The sequence below is a fragment of the Nymphaea colorata genome, chromosome 1 (genome assembly GCF_008831285.2).
Source record: "Nymphaea colorata isolate Beijing-Zhang1983 chromosome 1, ASM883128v2, whole genome shotgun sequence".
Classification (NCBI taxonomy): Eukaryota; Viridiplantae; Streptophyta; class Magnoliopsida; order Nymphaeales; family Nymphaeaceae; genus Nymphaea; species Nymphaea colorata.
In genome coordinates, this window is record NC_045138.2 from 20,160,501 (window position 1) to 20,174,116 (window position 13,616).

At 36.7% G+C, this 13,616-nt stretch overlaps 2 protein-coding genes across 2 annotated transcripts; both read left to right on the forward strand.

The window, feature by feature from the left end:
- Window positions 1–68: 68 nt before the first annotated feature.
- Window positions 69–4,766, forward strand: LOC116264223 (protein PLANT CADMIUM RESISTANCE 4-like). Its single transcript, XM_031644363.1, has 4 exons — window positions 69–660; window positions 2,508–2,576; window positions 2,680–2,889; window positions 4,681–4,766. The coding sequence occupies exons 1-4, from the start codon at window positions 69–71 to the stop codon at window positions 4,764–4,766; spliced, it is 957 nt and encodes a 318-aa protein (XP_031500223.1).
- Window positions 4,767–9,557: 4,791 nt separating this feature from the next.
- On the forward strand, window positions 9,558–13,144 carry LOC116245699 (cell number regulator 1-like). The gene is made up of 4 exons (XM_031617209.2): window positions 9,558–10,174; window positions 10,876–10,947; window positions 11,067–11,276; window positions 12,894–13,144. The coding sequence occupies exons 1-4, from the start codon at window positions 9,583–9,585 to the stop codon at window positions 12,980–12,982; spliced, it is 963 nt and encodes a 320-aa protein (XP_031473069.1). The 5' UTR covers window positions 9,558–9,582; the 3' UTR covers window positions 12,983–13,144.
- Window positions 13,145–13,616: the final 472 nt, after the last annotated feature.

Sequence of the window (13,616 nt, forward strand, 5' to 3'; positions counted from 1 at the left end):
ATATACGCATTTTCATATGAGAAAATATTAATGACCGGAGCCTGAAATTGGCCGGCCGGAAAACTGAAATGGGTCGCCTGCAAGGTGCTCAAAATCCGGAAGCCCTTCAACACCCAGAGGATCAACATCCTCAACCCCCTCAGCACCGCCCCGAAGCTCCTTTTGCCCATCAGAACCCACCTTCAAATGCGCCGCCGGCCGACTGCCCGCCGCAGAGCTCAGAGAAAGCTACCCAGTTCTCCTACCATCCGCCTGGAGCTCCTGCTGTAGCTTACCCACCACAGTCACCGGCTCAGCGTCAGGCCGTCCCTTTCCCGCCAACTGCTCCGCCCTGTAGCCCTTCAAATGTGCCGCCGGCGAACTACCCGCCGCAAACTCCAGAAAGACTTAACCACTTCTCCTCCCAGCCGCCTGGAGTTGCAGTAGCTTACCAACCACAATCACCCGTCCCTTTCCCGTCAAACGCTCGGCCTTATGATTTCCACCAGGCTGCTGCTTTCAAGCCTCAGCCCGTGAACTGCCCGCCGGTAGATGGGCCGCCTTACCCTCAACCGCAGTACCGTGCGGCAAACCCTCAACAGCAGTACCCTTCGGCAACTTTCAGTAGCGGTGCCCCCTGGACGACTGGATTATTTGATTGCATGGATGATCCAGCCAATGGTATGTATTTCCACCACAAAAAAGCATGGAATCGACGACTTGCGGATTGGCGGCCGTCGTTCAAAGTCGATTTTTACTGAGTCTATTATTACTGATGTTCATACGTGAAACGAGAGTGTCGATGAATATGGAGTTTCACTGACATTCTAAAAAAATGAATTGATGAACTTACGCCTTCATCAGCGCGTCCGGACTGCATGTCGGAAAGTTGATTTGTACGCCGGAATCCTTCCGACATACCATATATTAGTTGAGGATGCAATCTAAGTCGCTTAGCTCATGATTTATGTCTTCTCGTTGATCTAAAAGATAAAAATATTATTCGAGCAACCCATATATGGTTTCCGTTATGCACTGGATTGACCTTTATGTGCAAAAAAACGTATTCAAATGATTTCTCATCTATTAAATTTTGAATCAAATGGTGGTTTTTAAGTGTTAGATAAAGTACATTGCATCGAATTTGTCTATGGGCAATGGGATGCACGCGATTATATCAGTATTTATTAATGCATTGAAATTAAACATGTTTAAACGAGAGTTAATGTTAACAGCACCTGCAACTGTAAACAAATACTCACATGTACTTAGTAGATCGAGGCTGTCGACGTAAAGGGATGGAGTTGCGTTCATTTTTAGAAGATCAACTCTAGCAAACCAAAAGGCAGCCGTCAACCAGAAGTTACCTTATATGTATCAATTTCTAGCGGTCTATTCGTATTAATTATATAATTACACAGCACCCATTAACGCTCATTTCTAGTGCTATTCATGGCCATATTTTTCACGATTATTTGCATTTTCACAACTCTTGGCTGAAAATTTTACCTCATAAGTTTTTATATTACAGTATTTCAATTAAAAGAACGCAAAACAAACTTGGTTGCTCATGAAAATACATCAAATTTTAAGGGCTCAAAAAAAGTCGCGAAAGGTCGAAATAATATAGTTGATTCACTTTTTTTTATTATTATTTTGAATCTCGGACATACTTGTGTCCATGTGTGTGTGCAAAGAAACAAGCGACAAACCAACAAATCCCTTCGTTTTGAACACTTTATCACTCACCTTATTCACATTCTTCTTGATGAACATAACTTTTACATGCGAAACTTTTAAAATCTAGCAAGTTATTGTTTTTCAACTAAATTGACAATGAGATTAAAGTAAACTGTTTTAATCTTTTAGGCTCCCAAACGTCACCTTGCATGTTCTAGAGCATGACTTTTATTTGGGTTTATATGTCTTAAGTATGCAAATTGCTTCTACAAGATTGTTTTCTCAACTCTTACAAATATCGTCAAGCTGTCAGGCCAATTGAAGAACATAATTTCTTTGGCAATAATATATATATATATATAGAAAAATTGAATGGCGAAACTGATTTGTAAGATTCGTACATTCATCTAATCTAGGACATTTGATCCATCCTTATGAATAGTTACTTAAGATAAAAACAAAAACAAAAAGGTGATGGACATTTTCATAATTTAGTATTTGACACATTTTTTTTCTTTCATCCATCTACTTGCTTCAGATGAATGACCCTCCTAAGATGGTTATGTGATATATATATATATATATATATATATAATGAATGAATAGTAACTCTGACGATCCAAAGTCACCAAGGGCGCTCTTGAAGACCATTTGATGACGAAAAATGAAAAAAAATATTTAACTAATATCACATGATAAAAATTCCTATCACATTTTCCTCTTTAACTTTTAATCGTTCATTTCATATTGTTTCTGTTGTTTCTTGTAATTGGGGCGGCGTATGAGATGGGGAAATTATTGAATGATATGGTGTTTTTTATTTTATCTTTTATATGTTTTGGCTGCAGCCCTGATTACAGCTTTCCTTCCTTGCGTGACATTCGGACAAGTTTCTGAGATACTGGACAACGGCAACCGTATATATCTTCCCTTCCCTATTTCAAAGCCTTAACATTCATCCATCGGCTTCATTGAGGACAACTAAACGTTTCATTTTGGTGAAATTAATTGGCTGTGCAGCATGCCTCACCGGCGGGCTCATGTATGGCGTACTAGCCTGGTTAGGAGTGCCCTGCATCTTGTCATGCACTTACAGAACGAAGCTGCGAGCCAAGTACAACCTGCTGGAGTCCCCTGCTCCCGATCTCATTACTCACTTCCTGTGCGAGCCCTGCGCGCTCTGCCAAGAGTACAGGGAGCTCAAGAACAGAGGCCTGCACCCAGGGATTGGTAAGCCTGCACTTTATAAGTGTTATTTGGTTTTATTTTGGAGGCACAATTGATAAGGTCAATAGCTGGTAGGTAGGAGTGAACACCAGCCGAGTTGAGTATGAGTTTAGTCAGCTCAAGCTTGGCTCGACTAATGAAACCTCAAGCTCGAGAACAGCTCGACAAAAGCAGCTCGAGTTCGATTCGGCAGTTACGTGTTGTGCTCAAGCTCGACTTGATTAATGCTCGATATACTCATTTGAATAGAATTGATATTGATCGTTACGTGTTGAGCTCGAGCTCAACTCGATTAAGGCTCGACAAACTCGTTTGAATATAATTGATATTCATCGTTACTTGTTGTGCTCGAGCTCGATTCAATTAAGACTCGACAATCTTGTAAGGTCGTTTGAATATATCGACTTGATTAAGGCTCGACAAACTCGATTAAAGCTCGAGCTCGACTTGGCAGTTACGTGTTGAGCTCGAACTCAATTGATTATTTGAACAAGTCAACTCATGAACTGTAACTCGACTCATTAAGCAAATGACTTGGCTCGAACTCGTTCACAAGCTGAGCTTTAACCAGTCGAACTCGACTCATTATTCACCCTTACTAGTAGACTGCTGGCCACTAATTCAAAATTAGGTGTGAATTGGGTCACTCGGTTGGAAGTGTTTCTTGATTCGCTATATAAGATTAAGACCGATGTATTACACATAGCATGTACAATATATATATATATATATATACACGATTGAAAAAAATGTAAAATAAAAAACAAAACCCTCCTAAGAGGATTGTGCTACTGTCAGTATTAGTATTGCATTAGGTAAACATGGTATAGAGATGTTCCAATATGAGCCGCAATTGTTGTTGGTCTATTGATCCACAATAATATAAGTTAAAACTATATCTTCCGGACCCTCAAAAAATGCAATAATTTCACAAATATGCAGTTTAATTAAGATTTCACGTTTCAATAATTAAAAGTACACTATATTTTCTTTGGGTTTTTTAGTTATTCGTATTTTTTGGAATGTATTTACTTATATTTTTGCAACGATAATATAGCAACGTATAACACTAGATGTATTACATATGAATACATGAGAGTACATAGATTCAATACTGTGAGAGTCCAACGGCTTACGTAATGAGATCTTCACCACGAAAATCAATTCTCACCATGAACATCATCAGCAAATTAATTAAGGCTCAGACTTCTGAAAACTGCGATATTGGTAGTGCCAAATTATAATTAGTATCAAATTGCCGCTATAGAATCAGCTTTCAAAATCCTGGAATTCCAAAACCTCTACCAATATACGGTTTCTGAAAATATACAAATGTATGCATAAGAAATGTCACAACAGGAGGATCCACTGGTGCAACGATATATTTTGGCTTAAGGGTCACTAATTCAGTAACTTTAGTGCTTTTAAAAACACACACACATATATATAAAGATAGATAGATATCAAAGCATTAATATAAAACTAAACATACCTTGTGAGGTTGGTGTAGGCAACTTTCCACACCAGCAGTAGCCGAGCCAAGTTGTGGATGGAGTGGGCAATTGCCCACACTGGACCACTAAACTTACATTATTTATATATAAAAACCTCATTACTTTTTAATTTTTTATATATGAGTGTTCCTTCAAGTTTGAAATTTATAATTAGAATGCCTCTTAACAAGAAATTTCTGGTTTCAAGACTGCACACCAGCCACCTTGTGGCTCCGCCACTGAGATCCATTCCCCTTTAGTAACTTGTGATTGCTTATAGTGGGGTGACTTTAATTTGCAGGATGGCAAGCCAACGTGGTGCTCCAAGCTCAACGACAGCAAGTGAATATGACACCCCCAGTGCACCAAACAATGGCCGCCCCCTGAGCTGCAAGAATTACGACTCCGAGTTTAATTCGCGACAAGTTAATTACTTTGGTTTTTGATCAATTCTTCTCAGAGTGTTTCCAAGTCAGTTGATTTAAGCCATGATCTGTAATTGTTTTCTTTATACGGTGTGAAGATCCATCTCGTGATGCCAGTTTGATCACATAAATAATAAATCGTTCTCATTTGTGATTCTTCTTGATGATGTCTAGTGGAGCCAGAAAAATTGGTAGAAGGGTACTTGTTTAAAAATATTCAAATCTCGTGGGTCACTTTTATATATATATATATATATATATATAATGGCCCATTGAAGATGCCTTTCGATCTTATGCTGAAATTAAATTTGTATGAAGGCCATGGATTCATTGCTTCAAAAGGCATAACATAGTTAGTTGGGTTGGCGAGTTGGTGAAAGTCTGGTTGTCAGTTTAATTATCATGGACGCTACAGGGGAAGGGGGGGGTCTCGCTCTTCACGCGTGAATGAAAAAAGCTATTACAAAAGTTCGTTTCTATAAAAATGAGAGAAAAGAAAAAAAATTATCAAATTATATATATAAATGAAAAGAAATGAAATAATGCAAATTTATTTACAATAATGCCCTTAATATCTCCTATTTTGATTATACATATTGATAACAATTATTTCCTCTATTTATTTCCAACTTTTTTGGGTGTCTACCAATGTGGTAGTTGAACATTCAATTAGTCACGTTAATCCCTTGTTCTGTTTTTGGTTCCAACAGGTAGTTGGATTTCTTTTCTTCATGTGTCATAGTGATAAATACGATAAACGAGTTTTAAACAGAGAGGCTTTTCTTAGGTGTTTTTTGGCAAAGTAATTTTTGGCAAAATCCTAAAAATTAGGAAAATTTAAAATAAATTAAGACTTACAAGATAACTTAAAAAATAAGTTGAGAAAGTCAGAAATGTCAACAGATCAGATTTGAATCACATATACACTTAACTGTATCCCTTTTTTTGTATTTACATATGTGGGTTCAAATTCTAATGGATGTGAGCAAAGAAGAGTCATATCCAATCCGATTTTTACAACATATTCGAATCCAAATATGAAATCTGATTTCATAATTCAAATCTCGATTTGAATATGATTTTTAAATTCATATCCGAATATGAATTCAAAATCTGATTTCATGATGCCAATCTTATTTTTACATTCATATTCGAATATGAGCCTGAATTTTGAACCGAATTTTTTTTTTGCCAATTTTCAAAATGTAAGAGCTTTAGATACGAGATACTTAGTTAAAAGTAAATCCGATCTGGATCTGAATCCAATCATAGATTCATGCATATTTAAACCTGAATCTAATCAATGTCATTTCATAAGTCCCAATCAGTTTTGATTTTGAATTTCGATATTTTTTTTTTTTCCATATCTTCATTCTTGTTGGGTGATGTGCACGCAACTTAATCTCCCTGAAGTTAATTAAAGCCACATGATGACAGTGAAGTACAAAATATAATGACCAACCATTTAATTATAAGAAACTAAATTATGCACTAGAGGCACTCATATGTAAAAAACTAAAAGTTAAAGTTAATGAAGTTTTTATCTCTAAGTAGTTTATTTTTTTCCAGCAATAATGCAGCACCGCTACTGCAGCTGAATCGGTCACAACTTTTTTCATGTGTTATTTCGCAGACATGATGAGTCACCGGCAACCAAATTTAGATTTGACTCAATCAAGTAGAAATGTATAAAAAAGAAATTATATGTGTAACATATAATGTAAGCAAATATTGAGATTGATTGATTGCTTGAGATATTTTTCTTGTATGAGATAATAATATTGGAACTGTTGCATATACATATTTGCAAAAACTTTACGTCCAGTGAATAAACCGGTGTGTTAATAAATTGGATTTGGATCAATTACAAACGAATATGAAAATAATTAACATCAAATTAAAAAAATAACATCTTGTTCTGAGTAAAGAAATGACATCCGATCATATTTAAATTTAGATCGATTTCAGTTTTAAATAAATATCGTGCATCAAATGTCCATACATTTTGAACGTCAATTCTTGATAATATTACAGTGCTGCACACATTTGGTTTAAAAATTGGATTTTTTTTTGTCATTCGAATGAGAATTTTGAAAAATTGGATATGGGTCGGATCTATACTGTGAATTTGAGTTCAAATCCAGGTACAACGTAGACTTTTCTTCATCATATTTTAATCTTTCTTCAAATCCAAATATGTGAACATTTGAAAAAACATATATGGCCAAGAGTATATTCTATCCCAATCTTAACTATTGACATCTACATCAATAACTTAAATAAGTGTTTTGTAACTTCTTTTTCATGCCTTGATACCACCTCATTGACTTGTTTAACTTAACCAATAAAATTATCAACAATCTAATATCCATAGGTCATGTGATGTCGACACATGAGATCTGCCATTTGAAAGTATAACCTATGTTGGGGCGGAGCCAAAAAAATTTCATAAGGGGAGCCAAATTATAGGAACAAAATCTTGACAGGGCCAAAATATTAATTTTTAAAATTTTTATATACGATAAATAATTAAAAAAAATTATATGCCTTCTATTGGCTCACCAAGTGTTAGAATCTTCAATGCATTATTGTTTTAGAACTCCAACACGCTAGTGCATTGCCTCGTAAACTTTTCTCTTCAAGAAAAATGAAGCTTTAAAAAAATACTTACTTTTCGTGGAAGCCATCGAACAAGCGAGCGATTTTTTTAAATCTATCATAAGATTATAATCTAGTAATATAAAGTAACATTGAATAGAGCAGCACCTAACGTTTTCTACCTTTTCGAATTAACGAATATTTTCGTTTAACAGATGAAAATAGCTTCTTTTGAAAGCATGCATAAAATACAGAGTCCAAAATGAAAATTTTCTAATATTTTAACTAGTTGGACCCGGTCTCTCGGTGCTCCTGCCTCTGTCATACATTCTTTGTTAACAACAGGATGGGAACACCCATCAATACTCATGCCATTGAACAAAATGCAACATTGATGGTTTAATTAATTTTTTTAAATGTAGTTTCAGAAAAAATGTTTAAAAAATGTTCAGCTAGCTAAGAGCAGCTAGGAAAGTGAGTTTCATGTCATGTCATTAATATGGAAACACATATTTGGATGAGCAAGTTGTTCATCCCACCATCCGAAACGATGCTCGAAGGCCCTCCCATTCTCTCTGCTTTCGGGTTTTGAGTTGCGTTGGTGTCAACGATAGCAACGGTACACCCTTCAACTTGAATGTTGTGTCGTAATATCTTAAGACACATGAACATAATACCAACGGGAGTCAAACTAAAGACCTACCTTTATATAGACCCCTAACCCGATTAGTTACACTATGCCCCTTGAAACAACACCATTATCTATAAAGGTATGTTTGGTTCACTATTGCTCTTAGATTTACGATTATCTAAGATCTTAAATTCATGAATTTAAGTTCACACCATTCATCCCCTCAAATCCACAGTTTCTTATATGCAATGTGGATTTAAGATTTAAGGTTACCGAGATCGATGTTCCAAAACAGACCTTCTAATGCAACCTTGAATTTAAGATCTAAGCTATCAAACACAATTTGAAGAATTTTTTTTTTAGGTTCCACTTTAACTTTTGTAGGACTTTCTTTTTAAGCAATAGGGATACTTTGGTCATTTTGAGCCCATATGCAAGGTCCCTTAACTAAATGCACCTCCATCCATTAAACGCGTTGACGTAGTACTTTTGGTTGGCCAATCTATTTTTCCTTTAATTCATACCGGGTCAAAATATTCTTTTTTTAATTTAAGTATTAAATTTTAGAAATCTGAAGAAGGCCACAGCCCATAGCCGCATCTCCTTGGGTCCGCTCGACATTATCAACAGCCAAAAGGGTCAACGAAAACGGCCTCCTCGTCCATGGTTTCAGGCTTTCAGCCTCCAATTTGGCAATTTCTCTCGAACCGCGTTGTGTGAAACGCACGGATCTGCACCCAAGCCGTTTAGATTGGAGGGTATTTTAGTAATTTAAAATAAACAAATGAACATTTTCAATATTTCACCTATTCTGTTTCATGAGCCAGCACAAACTCGACCTCGACTCGACTCAAAAAATGCGAGCTTGAACTCGCTCGTTGGAGCTCGAATACAACTCGTTTAGGTTAAGAATATCTTGTATTTTAACTCTTTAACTCTATTAACTCATTTAGCTGGATTAAATGTTATAATTGCTAGTCATTTAATTACTTTTTTATAGTAATTCAATATTGATTGTGTAGTCAAACCCAATAAAGTTTAAACAAGTCGAGTTTTTTGAACTTGATCTCGAACCATACTCTTTTTATAGTCAAGCTCAACTCGTGACTCTTTTAATATTTCGTACATACATTTGAATTCAAAATTCGAACTGTACTCGTTTCTAGTTGACCTCGACTCGACTCGCTGTGCAGCCCTATTTGGAACCAGCGACGAATCTTCTTGCGTAATGCCAAGCTCGCCTGAGAAGGGAACACCATCATCACGACAAATAAACTATGGTCAGGACTCCCTATCAAACGTTTCACATCTCGTATAGGACAACCGCAGCCACCTCTCCATACCGAACATTTTGACCTCAAATATGTTCATATATCAGGCTACGGGCTTGATTATCTTGTTCTCAAGTCAAGTCAACTACAATAATGTCAACCAGATGGAATTATCACTTTACAGTACACTAAGCCTTCGAGTCTTTATATACATGTTGCATTTTCTTATAAAAGATATACGTGACCGGAGCCTCACATTCGCCGGCCGGAAAATTGAAATGGGTCGCCTGCAAGGTGATCAAAACCCACAAGCCCCTCAACCCCCCGAGGATCAAAAGCCTCAAGCCCCTCAGTTCCGATCCGAAGTTCCTCCTACCCATCCGTACCCACCTTCAAATGCGGCGCCGGCCGTCGGCTACCGGCCACAAGGTCCGGAGAATCCTGCCCAGTTCTCCTACCAGCCGCCTGGAGCAGCTGCAGCTTACCCACCTCCACCACAGGATCAGCATCAGGCCGTGCCTTTCCCGCCAAATGCTTCGCCTTCAAATGTGCCGCCGGCTGGCTACATGCCACAAGGTTCAGAGAAGCCGGCCCAGTTCTACGGCCAGCCGCCTGGAGCAGCTGTGGCTTACCCACCAGCATCACAAGCTCAGAACCAGGCCGTCCCTTTCCCGCCAAACGCGCCTCAGCCTTATAATGTTAACCAGGCGGCTGCTTTCAAGCCTCAGCCGGGGACCTACCCGGTGGCCGAAGGGCAGCCTTACCAGCAACCGCCGCATGGTCAGGCAACTTTCGGTGGCTATGGACCGCATCTGGGCACTACCCCTTGGACGACCGGATTATTTGATTGCATGGAAGATCCAACAAGTAGTATGTATTCCTTCCGATGTATTTATTCATGATGGGATCTGAAGTTTCATATCATCCCCATGTATCTAAGTTATTCATTTATATTTCCTCGTTATATTCGCGTTCTACTTTCTGAACATGACTTTTACTTTCAAAAATTGGTAGATCTAGCAAAGTATTGTTTTGTGAGTTTTCTTATATTGGGAGATGAAATTCTAAAATAAACTGTTTTGAAACTTTTAGGTCTTTAAAAATCACTCTCTATCTTCTAAAGCATAATGTTGTTTTATATGTTTAAAGCATACAGATTACTCCTACATGATTGTTTCCTCAAAATTGTTCTTAAAAATATAGAGTTACGTGTGTGTATATATATATATATATATATATATATATATATATATATATATATATATATATATATATATATATATATATATATATATATATTGATACTCTAGATGGAAAAATCCTATGACCTCTCATAGCATACTGCCTGATTTGTATAAGTGGTGTGTTCACATCCGTTTGACGCATTGCATCAGATGGGTATATATATATATATATATATATATATATATATATATATATATATATATATAGAGAGAGAGAGAGAGAGAGAGAGAGAGAGAGAGAGAGAGAGAGAGAGAGAGAGCACATTATTGGAAACATATGTCTGATTTCATTTAATTTGTCTTCACAATTCTTTATCTTCGGTGCAGCCCTGATTACAGCTTGCTTTCCATGCGTGACGTTCGGACAAATTGCTGAGATACTGGACAACGGCACGACGCGTAAGATGCTCCTATCCTTTATCACGTCCAAACAAAATCATTCTTGTCGCCGTGTAATTAATCATGCACTTCATGGAGGCCAAGCTAAGGTAATTGGGCGTTTCACTTTGCATGTGCAGCATGCCTCACCAGCGGGCTCATATACGGCGCACTAGCGTGGCTGGGAGTGCCCTGCATCCTGTCTTGCACTTACAGAACGAGGCTGCGGGCCAGGTACGGCCTGCTGGAGTCTCCTGCTCCCGATCTCATTACTCACTGCCTGTGCGAGTGGTGCTCGCTCTGCCAAGAATACAGGGAGCTCAGGAACAGAGGCATGGACCCAGGCATCGGTAAGCCAAGCTGTTTCCCTCTCTTTCTTTGATCCTGGTTTGGTTATATGCGCAGGCTGGTGCACAATTTTTTTTTGTGCGCCCATATGCTTAATCATCAAAATTATGTCATTTGTTAATAGAAAAAAAAAATTTTTTGGAAGGACAAAAAAAAGTTAAAAGGCTAACAAGGGTTTTTTTTAAATAACATTTTTTATTTTTTATTTTATATATATATATATATAACATAAATATTTTAATTTTTCATTAAAATTAGATTGTGCTAAACCACGCCCAGCCAGACCCGACCAGCCTGACAGGTCTAGGCTAATGTAGGCCATGGCTCATACCAGCTCATTAAAAAAAATGTCTTATTTTTTATATTGATACCTTCTTAATTTTTTCTTTATTTATATATGAGCACCCTTTAAATGTTAAAAATGAAACAGTGAGGGAGAGCTTACTCTTTAATTGTGTGAAGGAGATTTGCTCACGGGCCAAAAGAAAGTAAATAAATAAAAGAGAAAAAGAAAAGAAAAAGTGAGAGTCCATGGATGAATGTTCGGCGTCGTGAGGTCTAACCCTTTTTTTTTCATGAGAAAAATCACGGATTGACGTCTAAAACATGAAGTTTAGTTTTTCTCCTAATGTGATGGCTCAAAGTGCAAAGTGGTCTTTTGAAAAACTAATACCAAAATTTTTGTCCTTTCTGCAACAAATTTTTAGGTCGTCAAAAGCATGCAATGGCAGAGCACTGAACTTTTTTATATCAAATTATAGTTTCAAAATTTTGATAGGAGCCGTAATATTATTTTACAAAATTTTTATTTAGCATACATATTTTTTTAAAGATGTCAATATATCTGATTGGAATTGAATATCCAACTGATTCGATAAAAAAAAAAACTGATATGAAAAAAAAAAATATCCAATTAAGAAATTGAATCGGATTCAGATTTAATAAATGACATCCGATATACATAAATATCCGATCAGATTCAGATACGACATCGGATTATATTCATTTTTAAACAAATACCCAATATCTAATGCTATTAAATTTTGAGAATTGACTAAATCAGGTTCAAAATTCGGATTCGGGTTCGGATTCATATTCAGATATAAATATGAAAATCAGATTCAGATCGGATTCGGATTGCAAAATTGAATTTTAGATTTGGATTTGGATATGACTTTTTTTTATTGGAATTCAAAATTCGAATCCAAATTCAAATCCAAATATGTGAATAATTGGCTAAATCCAGTTCAAAATTCGGATTCGGATTCAGATTCATATTCAGATATAAATGTGAAAATCAGATTCAAATAGGATTCGGAATGTAAAATCAAATTCTAGATTTGGATTTGAGTATGATTTTTTTTATTGGAATTCGAATTTAAATCCAAATTCAAATCCGAATATGTGAATATCTGAAAAAGCGAATATGATTAAGGATAATAAATAAGTAATGCCTTGGGATTCGTCGAATGTGTCTTGATCCATAAAGAACTTTTGGATTATACTTTTAATTATTCACACTTTTAGGATTGATTATATTTTACTTATATTTTTCCAATGATTTATTTCCTTTTCATAAAGTTGATTACTTACAGCGATGGGATTGCATGAATTTGCAGGCTGGCAAGCCAACATGATTCTCCAAGCTCAACGACAACAGCAAGGTGCCACGACGCCCCCGGTGCACCAAACAATGGCTGCTCCCTGAGATCCAAGATCTAGAACTCGAAGTTTAATGAGAGCTTTGGTTCTTTATCAGTTCTCTCAAATTGTCTCCAGTAGTTTGGTTTAAGACATAATTTGCAAATGTTTTTTACTCGTAGTGTGAAATTCGATCTCATTATTGAGCAGATAAATAAAATGTGGTGTATTATTTGTGGTTATCCTAAATGATTTGTCTTCTTCGTTGTAATTATAATGTTTACAAGTAAATGCATATATGGTATATATAGTTGATCCTAGGGGTGAACAAACGACTCGAACTACTTGAGCTCGAGTCGTTAAAGCTTTGCTCGTGAATGAGTTCGAGCTGAGTCATTTGCTTAACAAATCGAACTTGAGTATGAATCGACTCGTTCAAATAATCGAGTTAAGTTTGAGCTCAACACATAACTGTCGAGTCGAGCTCGAGCCTTAATCGAATTTGTCGACCCTTAATCAAGTCGAGATATTCAAATGAGTTTACGAGTTCGTTGATCCTTAATCGAGTCGAACTCGAACGCAACACGTAACAATGAATATCAATTCTATTCAAATGATTTTGTTGAGCATTAATCGAGTCGAGCTTGAGCTCAACATGTAACAACCGAGTCGAACTTGAGCTGCTTCCGTCGAGCTATTCT

Excerpts from the sequence above, each read along its gene's own strand:
- LOC116245699 (XM_031617209.2), top strand. The coding sequence starts at position 9,583 with ATGGGTCGCCTGCAAGGTGATCAAAACCCACAAGCCCCTCAACCCCCC. Across the intron at positions 10,175-10,875 it reads CATGGAAGATCCAACAAGTA|CCCTGATTACAGCTTGCTTT; the intron begins GTATGTATTCCT and ends TCTTCGGTGCAG. Across the intron at positions 10,948-11,066 it reads ACTGGACAACGGCACGACGC|CATGCCTCACCAGCGGGCTC; the intron begins GTAAGATGCTCC and ends TTGCATGTGCAG.
- LOC116264223 (XM_031644363.1), top strand. The coding sequence starts at position 69 with ATGGGTCGCCTGCAAGGTGCTCAAAATCCGGAAGCCCTTCAACACCCA. Across the intron at positions 2,577-2,679 it reads GATACTGGACAACGGCAACC|CATGCCTCACCGGCGGGCTC; the intron begins GTATATATCTTC and ends TTGGCTGTGCAG. Across the intron at positions 2,890-4,680 it reads AGGCCTGCACCCAGGGATTG|GATGGCAAGCCAACGTGGTG; the intron begins GTAAGCCTGCAC and ends TTTAATTTGCAG.